Here is a 13915-nt window from a genome sequence, read left to right as displayed (position 1 = left end):
CCATGCACGGGTCCCCGTCCCCCTGCCCCTCCCCCCTCCATATCTGCCATGTGTGCTCCTGGCCTCCATTACGGCCACCCCAGACAACGCCCAGCCCCGAGCACTGTGGCGGGGGCCCAGGCTGTTTCCCTTATCACCGCTAAATAATCTATTTCCTGGCTGCAAATGCGGCAGCTGATTCTGTGGGCAGACGGTTCATCCCCACAGCATCGCACATGATACTGGCAGGCATCTGTGTGCACAATTTCACCACAGCCCCATCTCCTTAAACGATGCCGGCCACGTCCCATCTCTGCCTGTCCACTTCAGATAAGCTGGCCAGGACCCATCCATCCCCATCTGCCTCAACATGGGCTGCAGGTTTAATAGGCCTTTCCTGGCACAGCCGTCCCACCGTCAGATGCCTGGGCCATGGTGGCCCTGCCTGCACTCCACCTCTTCCCCACCTCGCTCCTCTCCTCCACTTCACCCTCCCTCTCCTTAGGTCCCCAGACCCCGCTGCTCACCATGTCCCTCCTCTCCTTCAGCCCCCTCCCAGCAAGGCCCCCACCACACCAGCTCCTTCCTAACCCCGCTTCCCTGCAATCCCCCCCGCTCACCTCCACCTTCCTCCCCCATGAGGCCACCTGCCAGCTCTCTCCTCACCCCCGTCCCCTGCAATACCCCCCTTGCCCACCTCCACCTTCCTCCCCCATGAGGCCACCTGCCAAGTCCCTCCTCACCCCCCCTCCCTGGAAGCTGGGTCAGCCCAGGAGGTCGGGGTGGTTCGGCTGCAGCTCCTCTGGCTGAGGTAGGGGGGTGGGCTTGGGACTCCAGCGAGTCAGGGGCAGAGTAGGGGAAAGGCCTCAGGCAGAAGGGGTGGGGTTGGGGTGCTAGCCTCCCTGATGGGGGGGTGGCACCCACTGCCCATGCCCCTCAAATATTCTGGCCACATTCTGTCTGTCGCTGGTGTCTAGTGTGGGTCACAGCTGTGAGTGCCAATATTAGGTCAGACTGTCCAAACTGGGCAAACACTCCCAGACTGGTGGTACTTCCTTAGTTAGATGTAACCAAACCAGCAATAAACATGTACTCCTGGCTCACGACACTAGCTCACCATGAAGCCACAGCCAGTCCACTGAGCGCTGCAGTCTCATTTACCACCCAGACACACTGCTGCAATGGAAGGTTATTAACCCCCAAAATCACAGCACATTAAGTTCTTCCAACTCCACCAGACCAAGGTATACCCCAGGTCTCACCAAAGAAAACATGGCAGGCCAATTCCTTCAAGAAACTAACTAAAAAAATATTATATAGGAAGCAGAAATGAGAGTTATTCAGAGATTAAAGTGGGTAAAATATGTTTCAGGCGGATTGGAGTTTGAGAATCCCAAACGCTAGCAGGGATGTGGTATCTGCTAGTTTTCTATGAGTCTCTCCGGTCTGCCCAGATAGGACTGGGGACCCCAGTCCTTTGTTCAGAATTTCCCTTGTTAGAATTCATAGTCCAGAGATAGGATAGGAGACAGGTGGTCAGGGGCCCTTTTTCTCGCCTTTTATATCTTGACTCCCTTTTTGCTGGAAAAATCCTGGCTGTGTCATGAGATCAAGCAGTTTCATTGCGTACGTGCTCAGCCATCAGTCCTTTATATGAATTGCAAAGTTTGCTGTGTGTCACAAGCCATACCTTGTGCAAGAATTATCATCGTTTTGTAAAAGCGTGACCATATTAGTGTAGATGATCACCTTCCCCTTTATACAGCCTCCCACCGTCTGTCCCCATCCCCCTCAAAGAGGGTGGTCACACGCCCTGTTCATCCCCATCCAGCTCAAAGATGCTGTCCTGCCCCCCACCCCACCCCGTCCAGCTCCAGCCCTCTCAAAAAGACCAGGCAAGTCCCCATCTGTCCCTGCCTAGGGTGGCATTTGAACTCAAAGCACCATCCAGGTTCAATGGCTGGAACTTAACACCTTGGGGCATTAAGGTCCTGTTAGTTACAGCATCTGTGGGTCTGTGACTCCCCACAGCACAATCATAATTCCCATTTCCTGCAATGCACACACTGAGTTACACTGAGATCTTGAGTCCTGGACTCCAATAGCCATGACCCGGGAGCCCTCCCTTCCCTGTGAACAGTTCTGAGATGTCTCTCCCAAAGTCTCACCTGCAGGAATTCACTCACTGGCTGCTGACAGGTCCCCTCCATCTCATTGATCAGCTCACGGAGACAGGGTATTTCCTGGGAAATTTGGTTTGTATTTTCATCCCTTCTCTTCACAATCTCTGGATCCAGCTCTTCCAGCCGGGACCGCAGGAGTTGTTCTTCTACTTCCAGGATATGGAGGTTGCTGGAATTCAGATATCCTGTATCGCCCACGCATTGTATAGGGAATTCAGGCATGTAACAGCTCTGCAGATCACCATGCTGTTCCTGTGATTTTCTAGCTACCTAAAAACTAGGCCCTGTGACACTCAGCATTGCAACACCCGAGTCCCTTTATGAATCGCGCCCTGTGGAACCAGTCACCTCTCCGTAGAGTCCAGCTGAGCAATTCCTGATTGACATGGGTGTGTCCAGGACAGACGCAGAGCACAGGCTGGACAGTGACACAGCACAGCCAAACCCAAACTCTCCTCCTAGAGGCAGGATATTTGGGGGCTGGGGCGAGACACAACCAAGTCAGGAAGCAAATCCCAGGACTCTGCCCCCAGCAACTGCAGCTGGGACATTAAAGTGGAACAAACAAGGAGAACTGTTTGTAATGTTTTATTCACACCAAATAACTGGAAAGCAGGAAAGTAAAAGGCGCTAGGAAGGAGCTTTAATAACCACAGTGTGTCGGGAGGAGATCCCCAGCTACAGGGTAGCCAGAACAGTTTCCTTAATGGCACAAAAATAGCACAATTGTCCAGGAATTAACATAGGGAATTAATGAGTTACAGTCTCACTTTCAGTAACACGTAAAAAATCTCTCTGTCCCCCTTACGTTCCTTTTCCTGCCCTTTTTTATTTGTAATTTTTCTAGCCCTCACTTCCCACCCCTGCCTATTTTCCTATATCCCTCCCACTCTCCTCTTCTCCTTGTCACAGGGCATCTCCAATCCCACCTCTGTGATTTTATCCTTTCCCCTCTTGCTGCCCCCGGGCTGGTTCCCCTGTCAGGGATATTTTCCTGTCACTTTTTATTTCTGGTTGTCACCATTTCTCCAGGACTCTCCCTTTATTCTTGTTTTATTTTCATTCAAATTTTTCTTCTTGTTTCTTCTACGCCCTCTGGTTAAACCCGCCCTGTCCCTGCCTCTCCTGCCAACCTCAGGAGCTTTTAAAAAATGCTGAGAATGACCCAAAATAATGATTATTTTAAAAGATTATATAATGGTTTGGGTCTAGCTGCACCCCCACTCATCCCCTGTGTGTGACAATTTTACCGTGTGACCAGCTGTCCCTTAGTTATAGGAGAAGGTGACTTTGGCCCCTCTGCTCCTCTTGCAGGGAGGGAGGGTATGGGCTGACTCCGCCCCCCCGGGGGGAAGGGGCGGGGCCTCTGGCAGAAAGGGCAGGCCTGGAGCTCAGTGTCCCCCAGCCAGCCCTTCTAGGCTGTCTGGCCACTGGCCCGCACCGCCTGGGGCCCCAGCGGCTACTTAAAGGGCTGGGGGCTCCCGCTGTTACCGCAGCAGCGATCGGAGCCCCGGGCCCTTCTAAATTGCTGGCCCCAGGGCAGCTGCTCCTTTTGCTCCGTTGGCAGCCTGGGGGGACAAAAGGGGAAGGGAGGTTAAAGTAAGGCGGTAGGGGCCGGTACCGGCAGCCACTTTTTACTGGTACGCCGTACCGGCCCGTACTGCCTTACTTTCACCCCTGCTCAGGGCCCCCACCAGCGGTAGGGTGACCAGATGTCCTGATTTTATAGGGACAGTCCTGATTTTTGGGTCTTTTTCTTATATAGGCTCCTATTACCCCCCACCCCCGTCCTGATTTTTCACATTTGCTGTCTGGTCACTCTAACCAGTGGCGTATTATCGCCTAGGCTGACAAGGCCGAGGCCTAGGGCGGCAAATTTATAATAGCAGCATTTTTGTAATCGCGGCATCATTGACGCTACGATTCTACCAATCATAACACGTATTGAAACCATCGATGATGGCGCGGCGCCATTTAGTAAACATACTCGCGAGAATCCTAAACATTACTAATATGACCGGAAGGAAGAAATTAAGCGGTTCTCAGTTAAAAGAAAATGCTATACAAAAAAAAGAAAGGTACAATGAAATGATAGCAAACGTGCAAAATAGATTTTTTTTTAATCAGTTAGTGAGACAGAAAAAATAGTTGAGAATAGTAGTGATATTTAGATTTATTTTAGTTCAAACAAATTTGTAAAAAGACTAAAACAAGTTAATATAGGGCCTGGGGCAGCAATTATTTCTGGGCCTAGGGGCGGCAAAATCATTAATCCGCCACTGGCCCCCACGGAGCCCCCACCCGCACCCTCGCATCCCTCAGGGCCACAGTCTGAGCTGGGTTCCCGACCCCACCCGGAGCCAGGGTTGGATTCTCTTCCCAGGGATGGATCCCGGCGGGAAAGTGAAGATCGGGGCCTTGTTATGAGCATCGATAAAGGTCACCTGCCCCTGGTCACAGTCCAGACAAACCCGGATCCTCCTGGGGACCTGGCTCAGGGGCAGGGGGGTTTCATGGGAGGTGAGAGCCCAGAATTGATTCCCCCACAGCTCCACAGCCCAGATCCCGTCATCAGGGCTACGGAGGATTTTTTCTCCCCTGGCCACATTCTCTCTAGCCACCCCCACGGCCCAGTATCCCCCAGGCCCCACTTCCACCTCCCAGCAATGTCTCCCCGAGGTGAACCCCTCACAGCACAGCACGTAGCCCCAAGAATCAAATCTCTGAAAGTTGCTGGGCAGTTGCTGCCGTGTGTTTCCCCAGCTCACACTTTTCCGATTCTCAGACAGGATGAGTTGGGGATGAGCCGTGTCTGGATCCAGAGTCACATTCTCTGGGGAGAGAGAGAATCAGAGCGTTAGCGACAGAGCTGAGCCCTGGGGGAGGCTGGGTCCAGTCCTCACACTCCCCGGCAGCCCTGTTCTGGCTGGGACAGGCCTGGATCCCAGGGAGCTGCCTCTGTCCTGGACACCTGAGGCTGAGCAGAGATGTCCCTGCAGTTCCTCGCTCTGTTTCTCATTTGCCTGCAAAAGCTTCGACTCCCGCTGCTGGAGCTGCTCCATCCCCAGCAGCAGACACAGCCAGGAATGTGTCAGAAGGATTTAGTGAGGAGGGAGCAGAAGAGGCAGGTACCAACTTTAAACCACAAAGTGAAATTCCCACCCCTAATGCAGCCTCTACTCCCAGGCCAAGGGCAGGGCCTCAGGGGAAGAGGAGCAGGGGTGGGATAGGGTTACCATATTGAACAAATAAAAAAAGAGAACCCTCCACGGGGCCCTGGCCCCGCCCATTCCCACCCAGCCCCGCCCCAACTCCGCCCTAACTCCGCCCCAACTCCACCCTAACTCCGCCCCCTCCCACTCCCAGCCACGCAGAAAGGGCTGCCCGAGCGCTACTGGCTTCACGGTTTGCCAGGCAGCCCCCAGACCCTGCGCCCCCAGCCGGCGCTTCCCCAGCGCAGCTGGAGCCCGGGAGGGGAAGCGCCCAGCCGGGGGCACAGGGTCTGGAGGCTGCCCAGCAAACCGTGAAGCCGGTAGTGCTTGGGCTTCGGGCAGCCCCTATGCCTCCGGACCCTGCGCCCCCGGCCGGGCACTTCCCCTCCCGGGCTCCGGCGGCGCAGGGTCCGGAGGCATGGGGGCTGCCCAAAGCTCATAGCGCTCGACTCTTAAACAGAGCCGAAGAGTCGGGGAGGAGCAGAGCCGCCGCGGCCGGCGGCTCTGCTCCTCCCCTGACTCTTCGGCTCTGTTTAAGAGCCGAGCTGCCCGAGCGCTATGGGCTTCAGGCAGCCCCCATGCCTCCGGAACCTGCGCCGCCGGAGCCCGGGAGGGGAAGTGCCCGGCCGGCGGCTGGGGTCCGGAGGCAAGGGGGCTGCCTGAAGCCCATAGCGCTCGGGCAGCTCGGCTCTTAAACAGAGGCAAAGAGTCAGGGGAGGAGCAGAGCAGCCGCGGGAGGGGAAGTGCCCGGCCGGCATTTTCCCGGACACGTTCGGCTTTTTGGCAATTCCCCCCGGACGGGGGTTTGACTGCCGAAAAGCCGGACATGTCCGGGAAAAACTGGACTTATGGTAACCCTAGGGTGGGGCCACTGAGAGAGGCCAGCACCAGAAGAGGCTGGTGCCAGGGGCAGGGGCTGCACTACACAGGTGGGGGGAGCCAATTAGTTGCCCCCCCATGAAGCCCAGCCACTGCCTGCGACGCTCCACACCTGCCCAAGGCTTGCTGTTTGGGGGGCAACGTGGCCCCCTGCCTCCAAACTGTGCCCATGTTGAAAAGTGGGCGGGGCTTTGTCATTCCACTTTAAAAAATGGGAGGGGCGGGATATGGGCCCCTGGATCTCCTTCCTGCTTAATGGGTTATTTTTAGGGCTGTGTGTCATGGTCGCTGTTGGTTTGGTTGGGAACTTTAGCTACAATCTCATGAAGATATTTGCACTGTAATTTTCTCATAACTCAAAGACAGTCTCCACCTGCAATCTCACCCTGTGTGTATGCTCCTAGGGATTCCCAAGTTTGGGTCTCCAGTTCAGAGGACAGTGTGTCTGGCGGGGGAAAGGAGAAAAGAGAGGAGATTTTAGGCTTTCATATTTATAACCGCGGAACTCTCATATTTATAACTCTGAACTCAGAGAACTGGTTTTAATTATGACAGAGAAGCAGACAGACACACACTCAGGTATTTAATATAAACTAATCTGAAACCTTCTATTTCTCTCTCATTCAGGCATCTCTCAGCCATGGAACCAACATCCATGAAGCCTAGCAACCATCCCAGGACAGACAATCTGTAAGAGAGATTTACTTTTCCCCTCCTTCTCCCCTTCCACCCTTCAGACCCCAGTTGGTTTGTCTCATTCATTTGCTGCCTTTGTCATAACCTAGACCCCACCCCACCCCCTGTTATGCAAAGACTTTGGCATGAAATTAACTTTTCCCATGTTGGTTCCCTTGGCACAAGTTCCTGTGGAGGACGGATTCCTTACCCCATGGAAGGGGCTTTCTCCTCCCCTACAGCCCGTTTGGCCCAGTCTAGCTGCCATACGGGACCAGAGCACAGTGATGGGCTGAGTCCAGCTTTAACAAATGGCCTTTAATTTAGGGTCTAGATTTTGGATGGTGACCTTTAGGCTCCAAGGCCTGGCTCTCAGAGGGGTTGAGCACCTGCAGGTCCCATTGACTCTACCTGCAGCTGCAGAGGTTACACAGCTCTGGAGCACCTGCCCTGCAGTTCTCTAGCTGGGAGCGAGAAATGCTGGTGTCCCAAGTTAGGCCAGTTTGCTAAATTGGGGCCTGTATGTTGTGACCTTTGGTAAATCCCGAATTCATGGAGTTCAGCAGGGAGCCCTGCAGCTCTCAGCTGCTGCTGGCAGCAGGCCCCAGGAGTTCCTAGTCGCTGCGGACGCCGAGGGAACCCTGGAGCTTCCAACTGCTGCGGGGGACAGGGAAGGGGACCCCAGAGTCCCCAATCACTGTGGGGGCTGGACCCTCCTTATTCCCCATTTTACAGGGATATTTTTGGGAAAAATCCCAGACAGGTCATGGGCTTCTGTGAATTTTTGTGACCTGTCTGTGATTTTTACTAATAATATCTGAGACGAAATCTGAGTCTTAATAAAAATTCAGTCAGAAAAGAGAACAACAACAGGCATATGGCTTGGCCATCCAAAGCCCCGCCAATTCGAAAGTTTGTGTATGTGTAGTGTATGGGTTACATAATATACTAATATTCATAACTCTCAAAGGTGTTTGGAAAAGAACTAATCCATAGATCATTTGGACCCGTATAATATGTCAGACATCGTAAGGAGTTGTCGGAGCTTCATGGGAGAAATTCAGTGTGACCTGCCTATGCCCCAGGAGATGATAAGAGGCTGGTTCTTCTTTCTGTATGTCTCTCATCGCTTACTTTAACAGTCACTGTAATGGCAGACATGCTTTTGGTACAAACAAAGGTTTGAATTAATCAGCCTGAGTGACTTGGACCCCAAGTGTGTGGCATTCTCACCCAACAATATAATAGAAGCATCGTCTAATTATGAACCAATCGGCCAGAGCCCACTCTCCTCCCACAGTCTCAGAGGCTCATCCCAATTTCCCCTCCTAGATCCCTTCTTGGTACCTTCGGATTCCCTCGGAATCGCCATTGGAGCAACAGGTTTCTGGGAGAAATCGTTGAGTCTCTTTTCCAGTTCAGGAGAAATCTCCTCTGGCTGCTGGAACTTCCCCTTCTCACACCTGGACAGAAACAATTTCACATGGTTTACTGCATTTAGTGACACTTAATAATTTGTTGTCAGTGAAAGTTGCTGCTCTAATGGGGCTGGAGTTAGAATCCTCTGCTTCTCCCAGCCTCAGAGCAGGTGTAGTTCAGGCTCTGCCAGTCAAACCTTCCCTCTGAAGATCCCGTTGATATTGTTCAACTCTGGCCTGGAGAGACCAGCTATGGCGATAAAAGGGGAATTGAGTCTCTATGCACTCCTTGGCCTCCATGCGCTGAGCGATAGGAGGTTCCCATGTTCAGTGTTGTAGAAATCTGTCCACTAAAAACTGAGACACCAACACCCTCCTCCCGAGTTCATTCCACCCAGGTCTCCAAACAGCCCTCAGCTGGGAAAGACTCTCGACCACTGCTGCCCTGAGCTGAATGGTGACCAGTGCCCCAGCAGTGACAGGTCCATATTCCAGCCCCACAATCCCCCAGGGACGTCACATCTCTAGGAAATACTTGAGGTCAGTGCTTCTCACTGCATGGAGAATTCCAGAGTCGTCTAGAAAAGGTGAGACGCTCAGGATAAAGTTTAAGAGAGAATTTTGTATCCAACATGTGACTTCCCCGCACATTTTGCTGTAGAGCCCGGGGGAGATGGGATGCTAACATCGTCTCCAAGCTCTTTCCCAGTGTTGTGAAGTGTGAGAGAGAGTGAGAAGAACCACGTACCTGCTCAAGGTGCTTCTGATGTCCTGGAGGGAAAGACAGAAAGAATCTATCACTCAACGAAGGCTTTACAGAGCTGAGTAATGCAGTTACATAACCCATGAAAGCTTATGCCCAAATACATTTGTTGGTCTCTAAGGTGCCACAAGAACTCCTCGTGTTTTTTTTTTTTTTTTTTTTTGCAGTTACACTGGGTTCTCTGCAGCCATGGGACCCTCTTGCTCAAATGGCCCCAAGTGGGAAATGGTTTGGAAAAGAATTCAGCTTCTCAGAGCCATGTTTCTTGCACTGGACATCGTTAAAGTTTTCATGACACATAATGTATTTTTTTAGTACGTTTCGTACAATGGAGGCATTACAAAGCTCAGTGATGCAGTTACACCAATAGCCGCGGTAGGCAACTTGCTATGAAATTAATCTGGAATTAAAATCCAAAATTATTCATCCAATCAATAGTTTAATAAATTATACAAAATCTAAAGTTATTCAGCTTAACAGCAATTCCTGACTTTGTACTCCTAGGCAGTCTCCTCTTTGGGAACCACCAGGTGAGCTCTATCGCAAACCAGACAGGTCGAAGTTTGATCCTCTTCACAGAAGAGTTTCAGAGGCTCCTGGTGTTCCCCACACACCCTCTGCCTTCCTGCTCCCTTCGCTGCCTCTAAACCCAGCTGTTTCTAGCTCCTTCACCAGGTGCCTGTTTGGCCTGAGGTTTCTCTGTTGCACAGTTTCTCTTTACTGAGGGCCAGTGGCAGATTAACACACGGGGCCACTGAGTCCCAGCCAATTTGGGGCCCCCAGAGCACCGGAACATGTGCACAAGGGGGGGCGGGAGAGGAGGAGCAGGGTGAGGAGGGGGTAAGGCCCATCTCAGTCCATCCCCCCACCAGGAGGAGGCTGGCACAGGCCTGTCTACCCAAGGCTAAAGAGGCGATGTGTGGTGGCGGCATGCAGGCCGGGGTCACGTACCCCCCAGATCTCTCAAGATGTCCGTGGCGGGGATGCCCGGCGCGAGGAGGCAGCGCTCCCCCTGGCAGAGAGGAAGGAAGGAGCAGGGGGCTGGCTGCCTGCTGAGCTCTTTCCCCGCCACACGGGGCTGCTTCGCCCTCTCGACTGCCTGAGTCCCAGGGTTGCTGCCTGCTCTGCGGACTATCCACCGAGGTGGGGCAGGGGGTGGCGGCAGAGGCAACCTGTGGGACTCCAGCAGCAGGGAGGGTGAAGCAGCCCCACTGATGGCTGGGGGAGGAGCCTGGCACAGTGGGGTCCTGGTCCTTGACTGAAGCTCTCAGGTGCTATGATAATACAGCCACTAGCCCTGCGCTTCCTCCCTGCCCGGGCTACACAGCCACACAGAGCACCGCTGCCAAGGGGAGAGCTGCTGGGCATTTGCACCACAGGGGCCCCGAGATATGGGGGGGGGGTGACCCCCCCAGAACCTTTTATTTGTCCCCCTCACTAGCCACAGCTACGTGTCACCTCGTTAAAATGTGGGGGGAGGCGATGGCTGCCCTCCCCGGTTCTGGCGCCCCCTGGTCACCAGAGTGTGTGGGGCCCAACTGTTCTTTGTGCCCAGGGCCTCAATAAATCTTAATCCACCTCTGCTGAGGGCAGGAGGCGGCTGTATCGGATCCCTCCCAGCACTGGGGGCTGCAGGCTCGGCTCGGCTGAAATTGTGGCCACCCTCCAGAGTGGCAGGTTCTCGGACCTACTCCGGACAGATGGGACGAGCAGCTTCATCCTGGAGCCTTTCCACAGGGTGCTCTGCAGCCATGGCTCCCTCTGGCCAGCGTAACAGGGTAAGGTTCGCTTTCCTGAGCTCAGAAATGTGCCCCACCTGCAACACAACTGGGTGTTTCCCTTTGCTGTGTGCTAAAGGTCAAGCACCAAAGAACCACCCTGAGAGAAGCTCAGGGGGTTGAAAGCTAGCTAGCAATGATGCACAGATTTGTGAGGGTCAAGGGACAATTTTGGAGCCATTGAACCTGAGTAATGCACAAACAGTAAGTTCAACCATGGCCCTGGGTAGGAGTCAGATTTTTTATTTTAAAGGGGCAGAGGGCTACAGTCTGCCCCGTCAAAGGGCGATGTTTTATTTTGGGTAAATACCATCTGAGTCGAGCAGAAAATTCAGAAGGTGCTGAGACTATGTTTGAAAAGAAAATAAATGACACATAGAAATGCTTGTTTGGAGGGGAGGGGGAATTTGTCTCTACTCATCTTTATAGACGGCAAGCTCTTTGGGACAGGGATCTCAGTACACATGTCGCCCGCACAGATTTGTGTATCATGTTTATTTTCTTGGGATGGTGAGTTGGGCCCACTGCCTTCTTCCCCGCCTGCTGCACACAGAGAGCTGGGGAGAGGTGGCTGAGGACCCCAGAGGAGTAGTTCTTGGAGTGAACACCCTATTGAGATGCATGGGGCAGTTACCTCTTCCCAGAACTATTGGCTCAGGCTCTCTGCAGACTCAGGCACACGTCACTATAACAGTTATGCTTGAAAGTTATAAGACTTTCAAACTTTTCTGTTCAATCATATGGGCTAGAAAGTTACTGTTTAGTTGCTGATTTTTTTTTATTATGAAACCTGAAGGTCTGTTTTAATCACGTGACTCCAGAGATGGGTCCCTAGGGAAGAACCCATGGTACCGGTGTTTAAACCCTCTCCTGTATATATGTTCCATCAGAGGTGAAGGTTTCTTCCTAAAACTGGAGGTACCCTGAGGCCCCTGCCCCCTCCGTGGCCCTGCCCTGCCCCACCTCTTCCCCATAGGCCCCATCCCTGGCCAAGCCAGAAGCCAGAGCTGAGCTGGGGAGCCCAGGTTCCTGCATCTGCCCAGAGTGGGGGGCACCCGAGAGCAGCCCCCAGCCCATGTCCCCCCAGGCTCCCTGCCCTGGGCAAGTGGAGGGCCTGCGGCTCCCCACAGCTGCCCACGCAGCTCTCACCATGGCCCGGCTGTGGCTCTTTGGCCCCCGAGTCCCAACCCCGAGACCAGGCTGGAAGCTGGAGCTGGGTCAGGATAAGAGCTGTGCAGGCAGCTATAGGGAGCTGCGGAGTCTCCACCTGCCCTAGCGGGGAGCACAGGGGGTGGGGACACGCACAGGGGGTGGGGACACAGGCCGGGGGCTTCTCTTGGCCCCCACCCCACCCTGGGCAGCTGCTGCTCCAGCTTCCAGCCTTGGGAGCAAGAGGAGAGGCCGGGGACCGGGCCTGTGATGAAAACTCGGAGGGCCATGATCCCTTGGCCCTCTCTGTTCCAGTGCCCATGTGTTCCGTGCACCAGAGTGAGGGCTGCTCGGTTCATGATTAATATGAACACCCCGTTGGCAGTGCCTGGGCTGTCAGGGGTGCAGTGGGAGCAGCTTGTTCCTTCCATTCCTGGCCTGGCAGCAGCACAGACACATCTTCCTTCCGTCCTGTGTGCGAGGAAAGTGCCTCACCCGGAGATCTAGTGCCCACCTCTCCCTAATGAACAGTGCGGGATTGACAGGCTGGGTGCCATCCGTGGCCAGGGCTCCCTGCACCTGCCCAGAAGAAGGAGCCTGCAGGGGAGAGATTTAAGTGGAGCCAGAGATCAAGGGAGGAAATCTGGGAAAGTGGGAGATTCTGAGGCTCTGAGACCATCTGAAAAGAAAAGGGTTGAATTAACCCGGATCCACAGTGTCGCCTACCTTATTTTCCTGGGCAGCCTCGTCCAGGAGAAGCACCGTGTGATATCTGTGCTCCGGGGATCTCTAGCAACGGCGTCCCCGGCCTCTTCACAGAACAGATCCAGGCCTTTGTCGTGTCTCTCACACAAATTCTCTTTTCCTGGTTTGAAGTCTAGTGGTTTGATTTTTTCCACTATATTTGTTAGCTGATAGTTATTTCAGAGAGTCCCTTTCCAGATCCAGGCTCTGCAGCTGGGGCAGCACAAGGGGTCATATGCCCCACCTGCCCGTTTCTCCAAGTACTGAGTGATGCAGCCTCAACAGAGGTTGTGCCCACAGTCTATGGTCACTGGGTCTGTCAGATATTCCAGGCAGATTGGCTATTTGGTTTCCTCTTATATTTCCAGTACAGGAGTCACCCTGGCCAAAGCTGCTGGGATCTCTTGGCTTTTGTACTCTTCGTATCAGAAATGACTTTGCTGATGATTGGAGGTCCCATATCAGCTGCACAGGTGAAGGAGGGAAAGGAGAGATCAGGAGGAGGAGCTAGAGAAAGATAAGAAAAGAAGAACAAAAGAATTACATCAGCAAGGAATGGGGGAGCAGTGGGTTGTAAAGGAGCAGAAAGCGAATGAAGGGAAAAGAAGGAATGAAACAAACAAACAAGAACATGAAAGCTTAAACTCAGTGTCTGTCTACACAGTGCGTGTCCAGGCAGAGGTCGGGCTGGATTCTATTCCAGCAGCACGTGTATGTGTACCCGAGCTGGGAATCACAGCTCCCAGGTGCTGTGTAGACGTGCCCTCAACCCAACGAGGACATTCTTAATTCACAATGAGGTGGTTGTGACAATGTACCCCATAAGGCTTCATGGGAATATGCTTATGAATGTATATATAATATAACTGGAATATGTTTTATGCTACATATGCCATGTAACATATCTATGTAAAGGTTATGATCTACTGACTACATTCCTCCTATTTGTATGCATGTATCATTTTTGTACTTGAAGTTAGGAATATTGGCACTTGCTTGATTTCTACTGAAAAAGGAATGTGCAAATTAAATGCCCAGTCAAGAACCACTTAAGCCAACAATGAACTCGAAGTCGCCAATCCACGTTGGAGCTTTCCCAGGAATGTGGCTTGGCTGGTAAGAAATTCAGTCATGC

At 53.1% G+C, this 13915-nt stretch overlaps 1 protein-coding gene across 2 annotated transcripts; it reads right to left on the bottom strand.

Moving 5' to 3' along the window:
* Positions 1-4252: 4252 nt before the first annotated feature.
* LOC112061217 (E3 ubiquitin-protein ligase TRIM15-like) lies at positions 4253-13287 on the bottom strand. Of its 2 annotated transcripts, none has more exons than XR_006173644.2 (5): positions 12763-13287; positions 9095-9117; positions 8276-8391; positions 6639-6698; positions 4253-4995 (listed from the first exon to the last, which is right to left on the bottom strand). XR_006173644.2 is itself a non-coding variant. In XM_042846972.2 (5 exons), the coding sequence occupies exons 1-5, from the start codon at positions 10826-10828 to the stop codon at positions 4481-4483; spliced, it is 855 nt and encodes a 284-aa protein (XP_042702906.2). In that variant the 5' UTR covers positions 10829-10915; the 3' UTR covers positions 4253-4480. The 2 variants fall into 2 exon arrangements, 1 of the variants encoding a protein (XP_042702906.2); XM_042846972.2 differs by lacking the exon at positions 12763-13287 and adding an exon at positions 10688-10915.
* Positions 13288-13915: the final 628 nt, after the last annotated feature.

Source organism: Chrysemys picta, chromosome 12 (assembly GCF_011386835.1).
Source record: "Chrysemys picta bellii isolate R12L10 chromosome 12, ASM1138683v2, whole genome shotgun sequence".
Lineage (NCBI taxonomy): Eukaryota > Metazoa > Chordata > Testudines > Emydidae > Chrysemys > Chrysemys picta.
This window is presented reverse-complemented; position numbering and strand designations above follow the sequence as displayed.